The 16,879-nt window shown below is 36.2% G+C and overlaps 1 protein-coding gene across 2 annotated transcripts in view; it reads right to left on the bottom strand.

The window, feature by feature from the left end:
- Positions 1-16,879, bottom strand: part of HDLBP (high density lipoprotein binding protein) — a gene marked incomplete at its 5' end in the record, with an annotated part of 28,571 nt that overhangs the window by 3,599 nt on the left and 8,093 nt on the right. The window contains 15 exon segments of one of the 2 annotated variants that reach the window (XM_015818659.1): positions 174-302; positions 429-545; positions 1,013-1,198; positions 1,380-1,535; positions 3,340-3,474; positions 4,176-4,280; positions 5,776-5,930; positions 8,753-8,891; positions 9,491-9,709; positions 9,823-10,044; positions 11,028-11,246; positions 13,576-13,707; positions 13,881-13,967; positions 15,144-15,257; positions 15,738-15,842. In XM_015818659.1, coding sequence (XP_015674145.1) covers positions 174-302; positions 429-545; positions 1,013-1,198; positions 1,380-1,535; positions 3,340-3,474; positions 4,176-4,280; positions 5,776-5,930; positions 8,753-8,891; positions 9,491-9,709; positions 9,823-10,044; positions 11,028-11,246; positions 13,576-13,707; positions 13,881-13,967; positions 15,144-15,257; positions 15,738-15,842 — 2,220 coding nt within the window. 2 annotated transcript variants of the gene reach the window in all.

Raw genomic sequence — 16,879 nt, forward strand, 5'->3', positions numbered from 1 at the left:
AAGGTCCCTTCCAACTCTGCTATTGTGTTAAATTAACAACAGACATAGTGGAAGAGGATTCTCTCTCACCATCTCACCTTGCCTCATAGAGGCTGGAATCTAAATGAAAGACTCAGGTGAGTCCCAATGTCTTCTTCAGCCCAAGAAAAGTTCACTACATAAACAGCTCCTACCTTCTCAGCATTGCCTGCTGTCCATGGGGCATCTCTAACCACAAATCCCTTTGATGCACCCTTAGCTTCTTCATGACCAGGTGGCTTCATGTAGACTTGCATTGCCTCATTATCTACTACATCAGACAGCTGCAATGCCAAACAAATACACAGCTCAGTTAGCAGAATATATACACAAACACAAGAGAGTGATGTTGTACAGAATGATTCTCCTTTATAATATTTTGAATCCATGTAATTAAATAATACACATACATATTCCTCCTCCAGATTCAGAATATGATCAATGGCTTCCTCCACATTGTCAGGGAGTCCAATCACAGTCACACAGTTGGGATCAGCAGCTCCACTTTGAGGAAAACGTATATCCACCTGGAGAGACAAAAATTATCTCAGATATGGTACCCTGATATATTTGCCTCTCTTGCCCATTTCCCTTGAAGTTTTATACCCCAAAATGATTATGTGACTAATATGGTTACAGAATGCAAGGAGCAATTGAAATTGTTTGGTTTCTCAAAGAAAGAACATTTAAATCAACAAATAATGCCATATTTATAGGGAATCTGTATGCATCATTAGAACCATGTCTGCTGTGCTTTGAATAGTATTCAGACCACATTCAGTGTTATTCTGGAAACTAAGGATGGAAAGATGCAACACAGAAGTTCCTTGTACACCACCAGGGTCAGTATATGATCTTGCTTTTCTTTGTTCAATCAATTTGTTTCTGTTTGATTCTCATTCATCTGCTGAAGCAAAAAATCCAAACAACTTAGCTATTGTTATTGATAAACTGATTTCTAGTCATTTACCAGATGGCACAATGTTTTAATCACCTTGAATTCATCCATAATTTTGCGGATAGCTTTCCCACGTGCTCCAATAATGCGGGCATGAACACGATGGTCTAGGGTGATGTCTTCAGATACCATCTGCTCCAGTTCACCAACAATCTTCATGATGGCATCTCGTGCAGATTCAGTATTTTTCTCATAGCCTGTTATGATAATCTGATCCTGGGCCTAAGGGAGGAAATGTTGATCATTAATGCTAGGCTCTTCAAGTTGGTAGCAAATAATACAAGCAAAATGTCTGAAAAGTCCTGCTGTGGAGACAACAATGGGAACAGACTAGGTAACACAACTATATGCTAAACAAGACAAAACAATTTTTTTTGATAGGTTCTCATCCTTTCTTCCATACCCAGTTCTTCACCTGAGATTCATCATCCTTGTCTGGGAATTGTATAGTCACATCATGTTCTGTGCGGATTTGAGTGATCACTGCCCCTTTTCTGCCAATGATTTTAGGATGGTATTTGGGGTCCACAGCAACAGTTAACTTAAAGTTTCGCAAAGCCTAGAACAATAAAGAAGTTTAGGTTTTAAACATTTTCTGCCTCTAATCAAGCACTTTTACTACAACACTGACAATACAATATAATACAATAGATATTTAACAAGAGAGCTATCAATATAATAATATGTCTGTACTTATATGAACTTCCTTTCAAGTTCTGCTTATATGGCTACTTTAATAGACTTTTACAATGTTGATCATAAGACCCTGGGCCTTTTCTATAATGGCCTCAATTTTCAGAATATCTTATTGCAGGACTGCATGGTTGTGCCTTAAAGTATTTATACTAGATCTCACTGTACTAATCTCTAAAATGAATAGATATATTCATTTTTAAATGATTTTGCTATTATTTTACTATATTGAATATTAGCGTATATTATTTGATCTTATAAACTTGCTCTCCCAGTTGGTGTCTAGTAGGAACAGGACACTGGTAATTTTAGGAGTTTTAATGATTTTGTTACATCAGGCTGGAAAAGGCGGTTGCTGAAATTCATATTAAGGAGGTTTTGTTTGGAAAGAGTGTAAAAATGATCTTGCCACCTAGAGCAATCTCCTCCAATCTGTTCAGATGGGTTGGATTGCATCTTGAATCACAACCATCAAATATTGTCTTTGGCTTGGTTGGTTACTCTTAATGGGATTCGTATTGTATCACAGCTTAGAAATCTCCACACAACAAATTTAGAAAGTTGGTATTTTACCCAAGATGACACCAAAATATTTCATTCTCTAGTCTCCAGTCATGTATCTAAAGTTCTTTCAGAAATTGCAGCAAGAGTTGGTGAAAATAATGATATCTTTACTTATACTAATTGCATTAATTATTTTTTTTTGAGAAATCTCTTGCAGCATTATTTTGACCCAACTTGCCTCGGTGTAATTTGAGATGCTAATACATAAAAACTGCAATCTGATTAACTCTCCTGGACTTTGGTTCAAACATAATGAGTGTTAAAGGAGACAACAATGCCTGCAAAGATTATCCAAAATAATCTATTTTCCTATATTCTTCCTCAGTATCAGATTCTAAAATATCACCTGCAGTAGTTCTTAAACTGAGGGTAATTTGGGCATATCCTAGAAATAATGGAGTAATTTGTAATTGTTGGTTTATGAGTCAAGGATCTAGTTTGGACTGCTGCTGCTGCTGAGACACTTGGTTGCTTTTTTGTTTTACTACTCAATCCTTGAGAATTGCTTTAGAATTTTATTTAAAAAACTAAAATGGAAGATAAAAACTAATACAAACCAATATAAATTAGTCATTTGTATTTGTCTATTATTTCTTGTGCTTCACAATATAGTATGTCTAATATACTGCAATGATTTTTAAAATCCACATTAACCTTGATTTTGTTCTGCCACCAGATTGAACTACTGCCTTAAAATGTCAGTCTTGCCAGGTAAACCAGATAGGAAACATATCCAGATAAGCTAAATCTATTTTCTTTAAAGCAACATTAACAGAATCTTGCAAGTCTGAAAGTATAATTTTCACATCATCTTCTTTATAGCTAAAACAACAACCACAACCTAGAGAAGGTCCCTCCTGAGGCCCTGCCCATTTTGGATCTACTGGCTATTTGATCTCTTATCTAACCACTTGCTAGGCAGTATCTCTTCCCCCACATCTCCCAAGGTCTCTCCTACATATCATTACATAAGGCTCCTGCAAAGCTTTTTCTCTACAGAAACATCCTTAATTAAAGAATTTTTACTAATAGTTGCTTTAAACTTTAACAAGGCAAATAACTGGAAGACATTGATAAAAGCACTATAATTATTGTCCAATACATACCCGATCTTCTTGCTCAGCTTGCAGTTCCTTCACTCTCTCTAAAAGTCTGGCTTTGGCACGATCAAGATTAGCAGCAAGCCCACTTATAGAGATGATGTCAGATTGAAGCTCAGGAGCAGGAACTTGGATGTTTACCTAACAAATGCAGATAAGGAATTGATATCTTATCATAAATGAGCATTTTACAGATGTCCTCAACCTTCAAAAATGTTATTATCCAATGACATTTGGATCTGCCAAGCTCTTGAGTAAACACAATACTATTAAACATTAGACAACCCGTGATCCTCTGGGTCACTTTTTCAGAGATATTTCCTTACCAGAGAGAAACTCAGAGCTGTATCTGCCTTCAAAGTTAAACTATATAGTACAGTCAAACATCAAAGGCTGACCAAAAGAAATGTTTTATGACTTTTCATATTATGCCATAAAGCGTTTAATGATGATTTTTATCATAACCAAGGAGACATTCAACGAAGACATTACAAGTAGTCCTAGACTTATGACCAATTAATGATTGTTCAAAGTTACAATAGCTTTGAAAAAAATGGCTTACAATTAGGCTTTGCATTTATGACTGTCACAGAATCCCTGCAGCCACATGATCAAAATTTAGGCAGGTATTTATGATGCTTGCAGCATTCCAGGGTCATGTGATCACCACCGACAACCTTCCCAAGGGGCTTGACAAAAATCAGTGCTGGAAATCAGATTCACTTAATGACTGCGGCCAAAAAGGTTGTAAAACTGGGTGTGGCTCACTTAACAACTCCACTGCCTAGTGACTTAGTTCCAATCTCAATTGTGGTCATAAGTCAAAGATTACCTGTACTCACCTCAAATTCATCCATCATTTTCCGGATTCCAACACCCTTTTGACCAATGATAAAACGATGAAGATCAAAGGGAACTTCTACTTCAATTGTAACTGGGACCAAAGCCTGAAAATGAACATGAAAATCCTATCAAATAAGTAAGCTATGACAAAAAGGCTCTGTCGCAGCACATGAATTAAACCAGCAATTAAAAGGCTAAAAAGGGGAAATAAAATAATTTATATAATATAATCACCACGCTGTATAGCTGGCATATATATATCTAGGGATTTCAAACCTTTTTTAACTTTGTAAAAAATTTACAATGGTATATTCAGTACCTGCTACAAACAGCATAATTTCCTTTGGGAAATCTGAATGTATTTAATTTGATATATGGGCAACTATAGGAGAGAGATTGGCAGAGCCACGGGGAGGAGTTAAACAAGGCATCAGAGTCCTTATGTAGCCACAAAAGAATGAAGTCCAGCCCTCTCTTGAATGTCCATGACCCTTATCTAATTCTAACCAGGTGCTAACTGTTAGTTGAGAAGATTCCTGTGCATAGGCTTTCAGCAATAAATCAGTTAATTTGATCCTTCGTGTGTGGACCTGGTTTTTTCTGCTTGACAATAAAAGCTTCTAATACCATTAATAACATCCTACCCTGTTTATGGTAAAGATAAATGAAAAATGACATTAAGTGTTCAACTCCACTGGAGCTGGGCAGCTAATAAATTTAAATAAATAAAATGAAATGAATAAAACTTCCTATAAAGGGTAACATTTCCCTGTCCAGTTGTGTTCAATTCTAGGGCACAGGGCTCATCTCCATTTCTTGGCCGAGGGAGCCAGTGTTGTCTTATGCTCAGCTAAAAAAACATAGTTAGCAAATATAGAGACAAAAAGAAAAGAAAAGATTCCTAATGTGTTTTCTAGGTAGGCATTCACCCAATTCTATAAAGGTAAGACTTTTAAAACAATTACTTCTTTTACTTCAATTTATAGAGAGTCCTTTTTCACGGAAAGTCTGCTTTAAAGCTGGAAACTGCTTCTACCTTACTTCTTTTGCTAATTTTGATAAAGATATTGTTCTTTTGTCCGCTTTGGAATTTCTTTGTTTTAAAACCATTCAAAGTTTCTCTCCCTAGTTGAGAGAAACTTGGAGAGTATCTTTGTGCCTACATGACACAAAATTTCTCTCTCATGAAACCACTGATTCTATGTCTGGCAAGCAGCCTGTGCATATCTGAGATTCTGGCTTGATCTTCACAACAGAACAGTTTGCCCGATCACGGCTGCTTAATTCAAACCATAAAACATCAAATAAATACTGAAAGAAACATTGGTATCTGGGATATCAAATGCTTTTACTCCATAATGTAAATCACAACTCATTAGAATTCATTGTACTACACTTTTCATTTATTTTACTATTCTTTTTCTGCAAGTGGTTAACGCACATAACATACTGTATCTCCAGAAAACACATCTTGTGCAAATAGCCCCTCGAGATTTAATATAAAGAACACTTTACAGTGCTTATAAACAAAACTGATTATACTTCTGTGTTTAGTTATGACAGGTCTCTAAGATAATACAGATATCCAATCTCACTTACCTGGAGGGCCTCTTTTGCTGCTTCACATTTCTCTCGACGACCAGAGATTATGATAGTATCACATTTCTTTGGGGAGCCAGGATCTATTTCTTTGACTTCTTTCCCTTCATTATTCTCTTTGTCATTCTCATGTGCTACCACCTCTGCAGCAGAAGCTGTGTTTATAGGAATAAGAACAGTAACTTAGTTACTATAGATGGATTACACTAAAAATATTTATTAGAACCTCCGTTCTTCTAATTTAAATCCACGATTTCGTATTCTACTCTTGTTATTCCATATTGTCTCGTAATTCAAGCTATTAGCCTGAGATCCCATTGAGATAGTTTACATATTCCTAGATATTCTGGGAAATAAATGGAAAGTCATCACAAGCAGTAGAGAAGTTGGATTTTATTTCATCAACTCTAATTAACAACCTGCATTCTTAAAAGAGATGTGAAAACGAATTAATTAGCCTTTTTCTTTTTTTTTTTCAGGGGAGCGTAGACAGCAGTCTAGACAGCGGTTTAGTGACAGTTTAGGAAGTACTGTGATAACCTGCACAAAGTGCAAACTTATCTTGTGGAGGAGAAAGTGGATGATCTGGATGCATGTCTGGCAACTCTGAGACTAATTAAGGAAGATAAGAAATTTCTAGACAAAACAGAAGGATGTTTGCAAAACAATCACGGGAAGAAGAGACTGCTACAAAGAAAAGACAGTATCTATTGGAGAAAGGTTAGCAGCTTTTAACCTTGAGGACCAAGAGAACAAGGAGACTCTTGCTAGAGTTGTGGAATTACTTTCACTATTCAATAAAAATGTTAGAAGAAAAAGTGCAAGTCAAAACAATCAAGGAAGAGGAAAGAAAACTTAGTTGCTTTCAGTGAATTCAAGTTAATAGGCCAGATGAATTACATTTCAGGGTACTAAGGAAACTGGCAGCTGCTATCTCAGAATTATTTTGATAACTCCTGGAGTACAGAGAAAATACCTGATGGAGGAAAGCTAACATTCTAATATTTTTTAAAAAGGAAAAAGACCCAGGAAATTATAGACCAATCAGCTTGTCGTTAATACCTGATAAAATCCTAAAAAAAAAAAAACATCAAAGAAGTGGTTTTAATACATTTAGAAAGGAACAAGATAATCACTGGAAGCTAGCATAAGTTTGCTCAAAGACTAGGGTTGTTTTTTTTTTTACAAACTGATTAGATTAGTGGATTAAGGAAAATCTGTAGATATACAGATAAAGTTGACTACAGCCTCCTTCTTAATAAAATGGAATAATGTGGGCTGGATGGTCCTACCACTAGATGGATTCAGTTTGTTGAACCCAATGCATGGCCCTTAATGGATCTGTCTAAATGAGAAGAGGTATGCAATGAGGCACATCACAATTGTCTCCTGTTCCCAGTGTTCTTCAATATTTTTTATAAATGACTTTGATGAGGAGACAAATGAATCTCAATACATCTGAAGATGGCAGTAAGCTGGGACAGTTGCTAACTCTCAGAAGACAAAATCAGGGTCCAAAAGGACCTTGTTAATACTTAATCATTAGGCCTCTTTAATAAAAGTGATTTAGTGATGAGAAATGTAGGATTCTGTGCTTTTCGTATATTCGTCTTCAAGTTAGTGTTGACTCCTGGAGACTGCCTAGACAAAGTTCCTGCAGTTTTCTTGGCTAAAGCTGAGAGAAAGTGACTGGCCCAAGGTCACCAAATTGGTTTTGTGTCTAAGTGGGACTAGAACTCAGACTCTTGGTTTCTAGCCTGGTCAGTATTATAGGTACAAGATAAATGGTATTTAACTCAGAGTATTACTTGTGAAAAAGATCTGGGTGCATTGTAAACTGCACATTAAATCTGAGACAGCAGGCTACTCAAAGAGTCAATGCCATCCTGGCTATATTAATAGAAGTATAATGCCAAATCACACAAAGTAATAATTCCACTTTGTATTGAATAGGTCAGACCACACCTGGAATGTTGTGTCCAGTTTTTGTCATAATAAAAATAAATTAAGGAAGAGGAAAGAGAAGAGCAACAAAATTAGTGAGTCGCTTGTAACCTAATCCTACGAAGAACAGTTAAAGAAATCCTAAATCATTTAGGATTTGCTCAATTTAAAGGGAAAAAAAACAACTAAGAGGAGGCATGACAGCTGCCTTTCAATATCCATTCTCTTGGATTTCTCTATATATTTTTAACATACAACTTCCCAACCCTTATTATAACTTGAAGTATTGCTATTTCCTAATCCAAACGTCTTTTTCTTTAAGCAGTGCACTGGGTTTGTCTTTGCTTCCTATGCATGGTTTGCTGTTTTCAGAAAAGAATATAAACATACCAGGTCCTGTCTGCAGAATCATCTTTATACATTTTATTTTCTGTTTCTTTATTTCTTGCATTATCTATTTTGAGAGATTTCTAGTGACCTACCTCTTAAATTCTACTGCCGAATTCCTATTAATTCACCTATCTATTCTGCAAGCACCCTCTTCTTTAATACAATAAGCAATTCAAGTCTGTCAGGTTTTGACTATGAAAACCTGCCTCATTTTATTCACATCCTATGCATACATAATAAAGTTAATTCCTGGCAAACAACAATATCAATAACATACATAATAGATTGCAATGTGCAACAGAAGGCCAGCATTTTATAAGGCAAAGAAGCACTGAAGGTTTGCAATATCATTTCTACTTAGGGTAACCAGTTATTCCAGTTCTTCAGCTTGCTGCTCTTTAGACAGCAATACTGTTTTTAAGCCACCCCTTAATAACACATGGAATTATACTTATACTGATAAAAATCTAAGAGTAATAATTTTGCTGACAACTTCCATGTAATCAATATCCATCCATCTATCAATCATCTATCAGTTATTCATCCATCCATCTTTTAAAAATGTTACTGTTATTGGATTATAGGATCATAGTGATCAGTGTCCCAAAGACATTCCTTCTAAGTAACTTGTGAGTTACTGTACCTGTACTTTCCTCTCGGTCTGGAAATTTGATCTGAACACCATAGTCACGAGTAATCTGTTGGATCCTAGAACCTTTAGGGCCCATAATGGAACGATGGTATTTCTGAAGAATAGTGCATTCTATTGTCACCTGGGCTTCCTATGAAAGAAAGTCTTACAATATGATTTACAGATTAAGTTATCCTTCTGAAAATATAATTCCAAGGAGAACATAGGAAAATCCCGAAAATGCATATGTAGCTGTGAAAGGAGCCAATGATATAAACCAAGCTAGACCTATTACATCTGCTTGGTATTTGTCTTTTGGTATAAAAACCTGTTGAGTTTTTATCGACTTAATTCTATCTTCCTTTTATAAGTTTTAAAGAAGCAAAGACAGCACTAATTCACAAAGATGTATTTTTGTAAAACTAATACGTTATTTCCAAGATTAAGAAACACATGCAGAATGACAACAGGAATTAGCAGAATCACTAAGAGGGCTGAAATCACTAAAGAACATAGGATGTCTCCAAGGTTAAAAAAAATGTGGTCTGAAAAAGAGTTCTTCCCCCAATCACACGTATATATATCTTACACATCTGTGTAAGAATTTGAAATGCTATCACTTAGGCATGAAGAAAAGCTAAAATAAACCCAGTTTCTTTCTTCTGTTACAATAACATAAACTAAGGATATAAGAAACAAGGATCATATATTGTCTTTATTCTCTGTGATCCATTAAAGATGGATACTTACCAAATCATCGATGATTTCAAGGATACGTTTCTTTGCTGCTTCCACACAATCCTTTGCTCCTTTAAGAGTGACTTTGTCACTTTGTGTACCAGGTCGTGGGAAACTGACCATCACACCTCCATACTCCTCTGCAATGATCCTCAGTACCTGCCCTTTACGAATGACGAAGTACCGGTGATGCTTTGGATCCACAGTCATAGAATCTTCAACTACATTATCCTATAGACACATAAGACATATAATTGTCATATATAACAGCAATGTTTTTAAACCCATGTCAATGTGGAAATGTAATTACTATATAAATAAGAAAATTAGGATGCGCTCCTTACCAGGTTCCTAATGAGTACCTCCAGCTCTTTCTGGGCTTCCTTGACAGCTTCTTCTGTTCCCATGATAGTAATCAGTTCCTGATCTTTGTCCTCTGAAGTAGGAAAGATAATCCGAGCCCCAGTGTTATCCCGCACCTTGCGAATATTGCCACCACCTTTTCCAATCAGGAACTTATGATATTCTGGTTTGGCTCGCAAGTCCACAGTAAAACTCTTGGTTTGCTACATGGAAGAAAGAAATGAAAGCTATTTGTTCAAATCCCCTTTGTTTTTGCAAAAAAAGAAAAAAGAAATGAACATGCGTACATATTTGTGAAGATTAACTGATTTGAGTAAGGTTAAAATATTCAAGGGAAACATTTACAAGAATAGAGCTAAATACAAGAAAAGTCAAATTAAACTATGTCTATAAATCATGGGAAAATTAAATTATGTTTCCATTGTTTCATTCGCCTTGAGTGGATTTCTCTGGACTTTCAAAAACATTCATGCACTCAGACCATGGGAAGCTGTCGTAAGTACGGTATATATGTATGCATTATCAGTTTTCAAAGAAACACAGAACTATCGTGGAACACAAAAAGTTGCTAGTGATCCATGTAATTCAATACTGTCTATACTTGGATAGGTAGCAAGACTCTGGATTTTTCTCTGTTTATCAGGAAACTCAGCTATAAAACCTGGATGCTTTCCCTGTGAAGCATAATCTCTCTACTGAGTTTCAGCTTTTCTTAATAAGGTGATATAAAAGAGAATAAACTGAACTTGGATCAGGAAAACCTGCTTAGCTGTGAACCTCAGTTTATTTATGACCTTGGGTAAAGTACTTTCTTTCAACCTAATGTACTCTGTCCTTTCAGTTTATTCTACAATGAAAAATTGTCGAATAATCTTAGGGAAGAAAGGGGATAAGCAAAAATGCAGACATCTGAAACCTAGTAGGAAAGGAACGAGGCAACAATTCTCAGATGATTTACAGCGTTGATCGATTATAAAAAAGGCTGTGTCTGCTTTTGACACATAGTTTATTTCAAGCAATGAAGACTTATGTCATAGCCAATCAGAAGATAATAACTTCCAGCCAGTGAGGCAGGCAACATAAAGTATATTTGGTTCAGGCTTTAAAACAAATAAATCAAGCCACATTCTATAAAGAGAGAGAGAACATATTATGTGCATCAATTTTTCCAAATTCATATTATCACCTTTTCTTCAGCCAATTGTAGGAGTTGTTTCTTTGCCTTTTCAACGTCCTGAGCAGGGCCCCTGATAATGACTGTATCACTACCTGAGCCTTCAGTGGGGAAGTGAATATGAACTCCACCACATTCTTCCATGATGGAGCGGATAAAACGGCCTTTGGCACCAATGAGTGAGTTGTGTAGCTTAGAAGGAATGGAGACTTCCACCTCTGTGATATTAGCCTAGGAAGAGAAGTATTTTTAAAAATCTCACCCATACATAAAAATGTTTGGAAAGTACAAAGAGTACCTTCCCTCTGAGAATGAACTTAGGAAGCTTCTAATTTATTTTTACTCAGAACTGATGGTGAATGAGATATGAGACAAATTGTGACTAACAGTCCTGAACTGTATTGGGCAGCATTACAATCATTTCTACTTTGTGTCAATTCTACTAAATTGTCCTTTTCACAATAAAATGGAATAACACCACCTAGCTAAAGAACAGGAAGATAAAAACATATACTGAATTTTTCAAATTCGTACAGATCTTTAATTAAATTTAATTTAGTGTTCAGTTCACTGTATAACAAGCATACAGATAGTTCTCGATTAATAATAATTTATTCAGTGACAATTTCAAATTACAATAGTGCTTAACAAGTGGTGGTAACTACTGGTCCTTGAGGCTCTGGTGGTCCCAGCATCTCCATGACCACATGATCACAACCTGGGTGGTTGGCAACCAGTTCACACTTAAGACGGTTGTAGCATTCTGAGGGTACATGATTACAAACTGTGACCTTCCCTGTTGGCTTCCACAAACAGTGTCAATGGGAAAGCCAGCAGGGAATATTGCAAATTGCTCAGGTAAGTCTCTACCACTCGCACATCTTCCCCGAGCCCCTCTGGGCTTGTGTGGCTCCTCACAAGCCACACACACACACTTTCCATGAGGCTTGCTGTGCCCACACTGTGCTCCTCGGCCACTCATACTCTTTTCTTGGTTACTTACACACCCTCATGCACCCTTTCTTACTCAACAGTTGTCAATCCAAGGACTACTGTGATTGTGCCATGACTTCCTGCTACTCAGCACTCTTGTGCACCCTCTCCCACCCAGCAGAAGCCACCTGAGCCCCACTGTGCTCACACCATGCCTCCCCGGCCTCCTGTGCACCCCTTTATTCCCTCTTCTACCCAGCAATAGCCATTTACTGCAAGTCTGCTTGTGAGCTGCCTGGGACTTGCAACCTTCTGCTGGTTTCCCCAGATTTTGGCTGGAAGCTGGCAGGAAGTTGTGAGGAGGTGTTCACTTAATGATCCAAAATCTTCAAGTGACCTTCACTAAGCCATATGGTTATCTGATGTTGTGCTGTACAACCGCAATTCTAGTCCCAATTGCCATCGTAGCTGAAGGACTACCTGTACAAAATAATCTGTTTTGATCGTTTCCAACTGCCTATAAATATGTAGGAGAAAAAAAACCCTAGAGCACTGCTAAAGGAGAGTATTTGTAGCTCAGGACTGAAATGAGGAGTCCTTGGTGCTCTCTGAGCTTGGTTGTTCTCTTGCAGAGATTTCATTACCCAAACTAGGTATCATCATCAGCACTAGTGGGGAGTGAGGTTTGCTCTCAAGACTACCAAAAGTTTTGATGAAAACTCTTTAATTTCACAGCATATGGACAGAGTTAACCATAGTTTCAATTGGGAAACTGTGGCCACTGAGACTAAGCCAAGTCCAAAAACGCTAGATAATTAATGGAAGCCTGGTACTCTGACAAATTGGCCATCAATAGTCACATAGACATAAACAACATCTACATACTGTGCAAAAGAGAAAATCAATAAGCCAAAAAGGGAGCAAAAAGGCCAAAACACCTCCCCACCAGTAATTAACACCCAGATTAGCATGGATTAACACCAAGATTAACATCAGTCCAACAATCAAGAAGTAAACAATACTCCAGTCAAGGAACTGCCAAACAAGCTGACAGTAAACAGCCCAACCAAAGAACCATCAAGACCACTCCGACCAACACTGACAAGGCAAGCCACTGGAATAAAAACTGAGAGCCAACCCCACTCCCTACTAGCACTGATGATGTTGTCTAGTCTGAAACATCTGCAAGAAAACAACCAAGCTCAGAGAGCACCAAGGACCCCTCAGAACCTAGAGAAAGAAGATAACTGAAATTCATTGCTTCAAAAACTCATCAAAATATGTTTGCTTTCTCCCACAACCCTTCATTTGTTTGTGGAGTCTCCATAAAAAACAGAGCCTTGTATAAACTGGATGCCTTGGGAGTGGGGGAAGTCTTGGGAGGTTTAGAGTAGGTGGGCCTGGGCCTGCACTAGGCCTCCAAGGGCCTCCCCCACCTCAAGGCGTCCCATGCTCCACTTAATGACCTGCATGTTCGTTTAACAATTGTACTGGGAAGAACAGGAATAGGGGTCATTAAGTGAGACGCTTCACTTAGTGGCAATTGTGACATGCAACCATAAAAGGGCAGACACTGATAAGTCAAGGACTATCTATAACTACATCCCTTAACCCTTGTTTCTCCTACCAATTCTTTCTGGATGGAGAGAATCCGATGGCGAGCAGCTTCACAATTGGCTCGTTTTCCTGTGATGACAATTGTTTCAGAGTTACTGTTCTCTGCTGGTAGATCTATCTTAGTGTTGCATTCTTCACGGATCTACAGTGAATGTTTAAAAAATATTGAGAGGACAGGCACAGTTTATTTTCTAAGCAAAATGATGCAATTTTTTGCTGTAAAAGTGACACACCATCACTATCAGTAGGAGATAGTATCAATGCTCTGGAGCAATGAAAAGTCTATAATTTCAAGGAAAATCCAAGTAATCTTACCTTTTTAATATTTGTACCTCCTTTGCCAATGATGTTCTTGTGGAATTGTTTGAAGATGGGAACAGAAATAGAATAGCTATTCTCAACCTTTTAAGAAAGAAAGGTTAGGATCAATAAATCAGAGAAACAGAGAAATATCAACAAATACCATTCCATTTGTATTGCATGGGATTATGACAATTCTCATAAATTATCCTTAAACAAAATCAATAAAATTTTAAAATAAATATTAGAAATCAGTAGCAAAGGTCTTAAAAAGAATATTAAGTAACATAAGGCAAATTCAGCGAAAGATTATTTTCGCACATTTACTGCACGTACTAGACAATTTTAAAATGGGTGAGGTGATAAAAAAACTCATACGAGTTTGTTCTACTATTGCCCCATTTTGATTTGATATCCATATGTTTGTTGGTATGATGTTTCAAAAAATTAATGTGATTAAAAATGTGAATGTACTTTTAAATCCTATTAGAAAAACTTGGAAATGCATCAGTATACTGTATGGATCTATCAAACATGGAAGGGGCAAAAAAATACCACTTTTCAAAGTTGAAAAGATAGCATGAATCCAGATATAAAATAATTTTTCATTCACAAGCTGTCTCTCTTCTGATGTAATACTAAAGTCTGATCAATATTGCTTTGTGTGTCAAAAATTAATCATGTGCTCAAAAATTAGAATGAACCACTTCTTACATGTTTTGGGGAAGGGCTGTTTCTTTCTTTCCTCTCTTTTTTTCTTTTTATTTTTGTGAAGGAATGAAGGATTCATAATCATAAATAATATGACTGAAGAAAAATTTTATTTCTTCTTTTACTAAAATGCATTAATAGCAGAATCAGGGTAGTTAAATAAATCACTTCTTGATGTCTTCATAGTTAAAGCACACCCTAGCTTCCATATAGTATGTTGTGTAGCAAATTGGCCTAGATGATTTTAAAATTGAATTGGACATATTCATGGAGTATAAAGCTATCAATAGCTATTAGCCCTTAGAATGAAATGTAAACTCTAGTTTTAAGTTAGGTACAATAGAAATTATAATCTTGTAAATATCAGTTGCATTTTATATTTCATACTTCCTGGTTATGTGGTTGATTAGCTTAATAATTTGTTCCCAAACATATGAATAAATCTAAGACACTAATATTATAAAATATAGCAAAGTATCTCCAATTATTTAAAAAAATATTGATTTCTTAAGGTTAGCCACAATTCTGATGCAATTACAGAGGGGGGGAAATGTAAACATCACCTACCAAATCTGCCACCATTTTCTGCATGTATTTTGTGCATTTTTCCACCTCATTCTTGGGTCCTCTAAGTTGGACAATATCACTCTTGTGTGATGGATCTGGGAAGTTGATAATAACCTGCAAGAAAGCTCAATTTAAATGTTTTACTTGCAAAGACAACTGCATTTATTTATTCATTTGTGACACCAGAGACTATTTCTGAATTGTGGAATCCATGTCACCCTGTTTTTCTGTGGTTCTTCTAGCTCTGTGCTGTTTATTGCTATAAATGACATTACTCAGATCTGATGGATTAAGATTGGATGTAAAGGAAGCAGAATGAAAAAAAGCTGTAAAAAATCTGAACAATCTATTCAGCCTATGGGCTAAATAATAGGCATGTCAGGGATGATGGTTTCTACCACTATTACAGAATAGTGGTAGAACCAAGTCATCAGTAACAATTCAAGCATTTATTTACATACATATTTCTATATGCATATGCATATACACATTTTTTAAAAAACTATTGTGTATAATTTATGAGTATATATATTTTTTTTAAAAAAATCAATATTTATATATAAACACACATAATTATATATATAATTATGGTACCTCTGGAAATTTATCCCGGGTGTCCCGAATCCTTTCACCTTTCTGTCCAATGATAGTTCTATGAAATTTCTGATCAATGATCAAGTCCTTTGTGCGTTCATTTTCCTAGGGGGTGGTGAGAGAAAGAAAAATATTCTGTATGAGTAATACTACTGAAGAAAATACATATCATCGACTATTCCCAAAATACAGTCTATTTGACCTATCAATTAATCAAAACACAGCAAACCCTTGGGTTAACAGAACCTCATTTTGCAAACTTTTGATATAACTAGACAACCCATGACCCGCTGGGTCATTGTTTCAGAGATATTTCCTTAACAGATTCTTAATGCCTTCAACAATGGCAGAGTTTCTAATATATTGGAAAAATTCTTTAAAAATCTGGGAAATATTTAGAGATGTATCTGCCTTGAAAGTAGCACATAATGAACTATAGAGCACAATCAAACATGATGAGTTGACCATAGGAAATATTTTATGACATTTTATATTAGGTCACAAAATGCTCCATGATAATTTTTATCATAAAATGTTTTGTAAAATTTGCTAAATTTCAATTCCATGGGAGTCATGGACTCTGGATTTTGAATGTATTTTGTAAGTTAACCCATTTGAGGTACTTTGGTTGGAAAAGTATTGCCCTGTGATACACTGTTTTGCCCAGTTAAAGGTTACAGACACGAGAATTTTAGTGGTATATAGGTGGACCTGTCCTTTCAATTGAGAGTATCTGTTTAATCAGGGTATTAAAATAAGGGACACTATGATTTAATGGAAATCCCTCCCCCGAACAGTGAAACTGAGGCTTCACTATACCTTGTTTAGACAATTTACACTTTCATAATACCTTTTTATTATTCAGGTACAGAATGTATGGCTAAGATTACACAATGCGCTTTTGCCCCCTGAATTTATCCACTTTGAGTACTAATACTACAATAAATCCCAAAATAACGAAAATAATTCTTCCCCCCTAAAAATAAATCAAAGTTAACAAAGAACCGTTAGCTTGTATGTGAACACAGTTACTAGGGATCATCTGACCTAGTTAAGCATGCTGTATCAATATGTGTACTAAAGACTAGCAAAAATCTTCAATAATAATGAACTTTCTTTCTCTTCCTTCTTGTCACAGCCTA

Source organism: Protobothrops mucrosquamatus, unplaced genomic scaffold, assembly GCF_001527695.2.
Source record: "Protobothrops mucrosquamatus isolate PMUCROS unplaced genomic scaffold, P.Mucros_1.0 scaffold776, whole genome shotgun sequence".
Taxonomy (NCBI): domain Eukaryota; kingdom Metazoa; phylum Chordata; class Lepidosauria; order Squamata; family Viperidae; genus Protobothrops; species Protobothrops mucrosquamatus.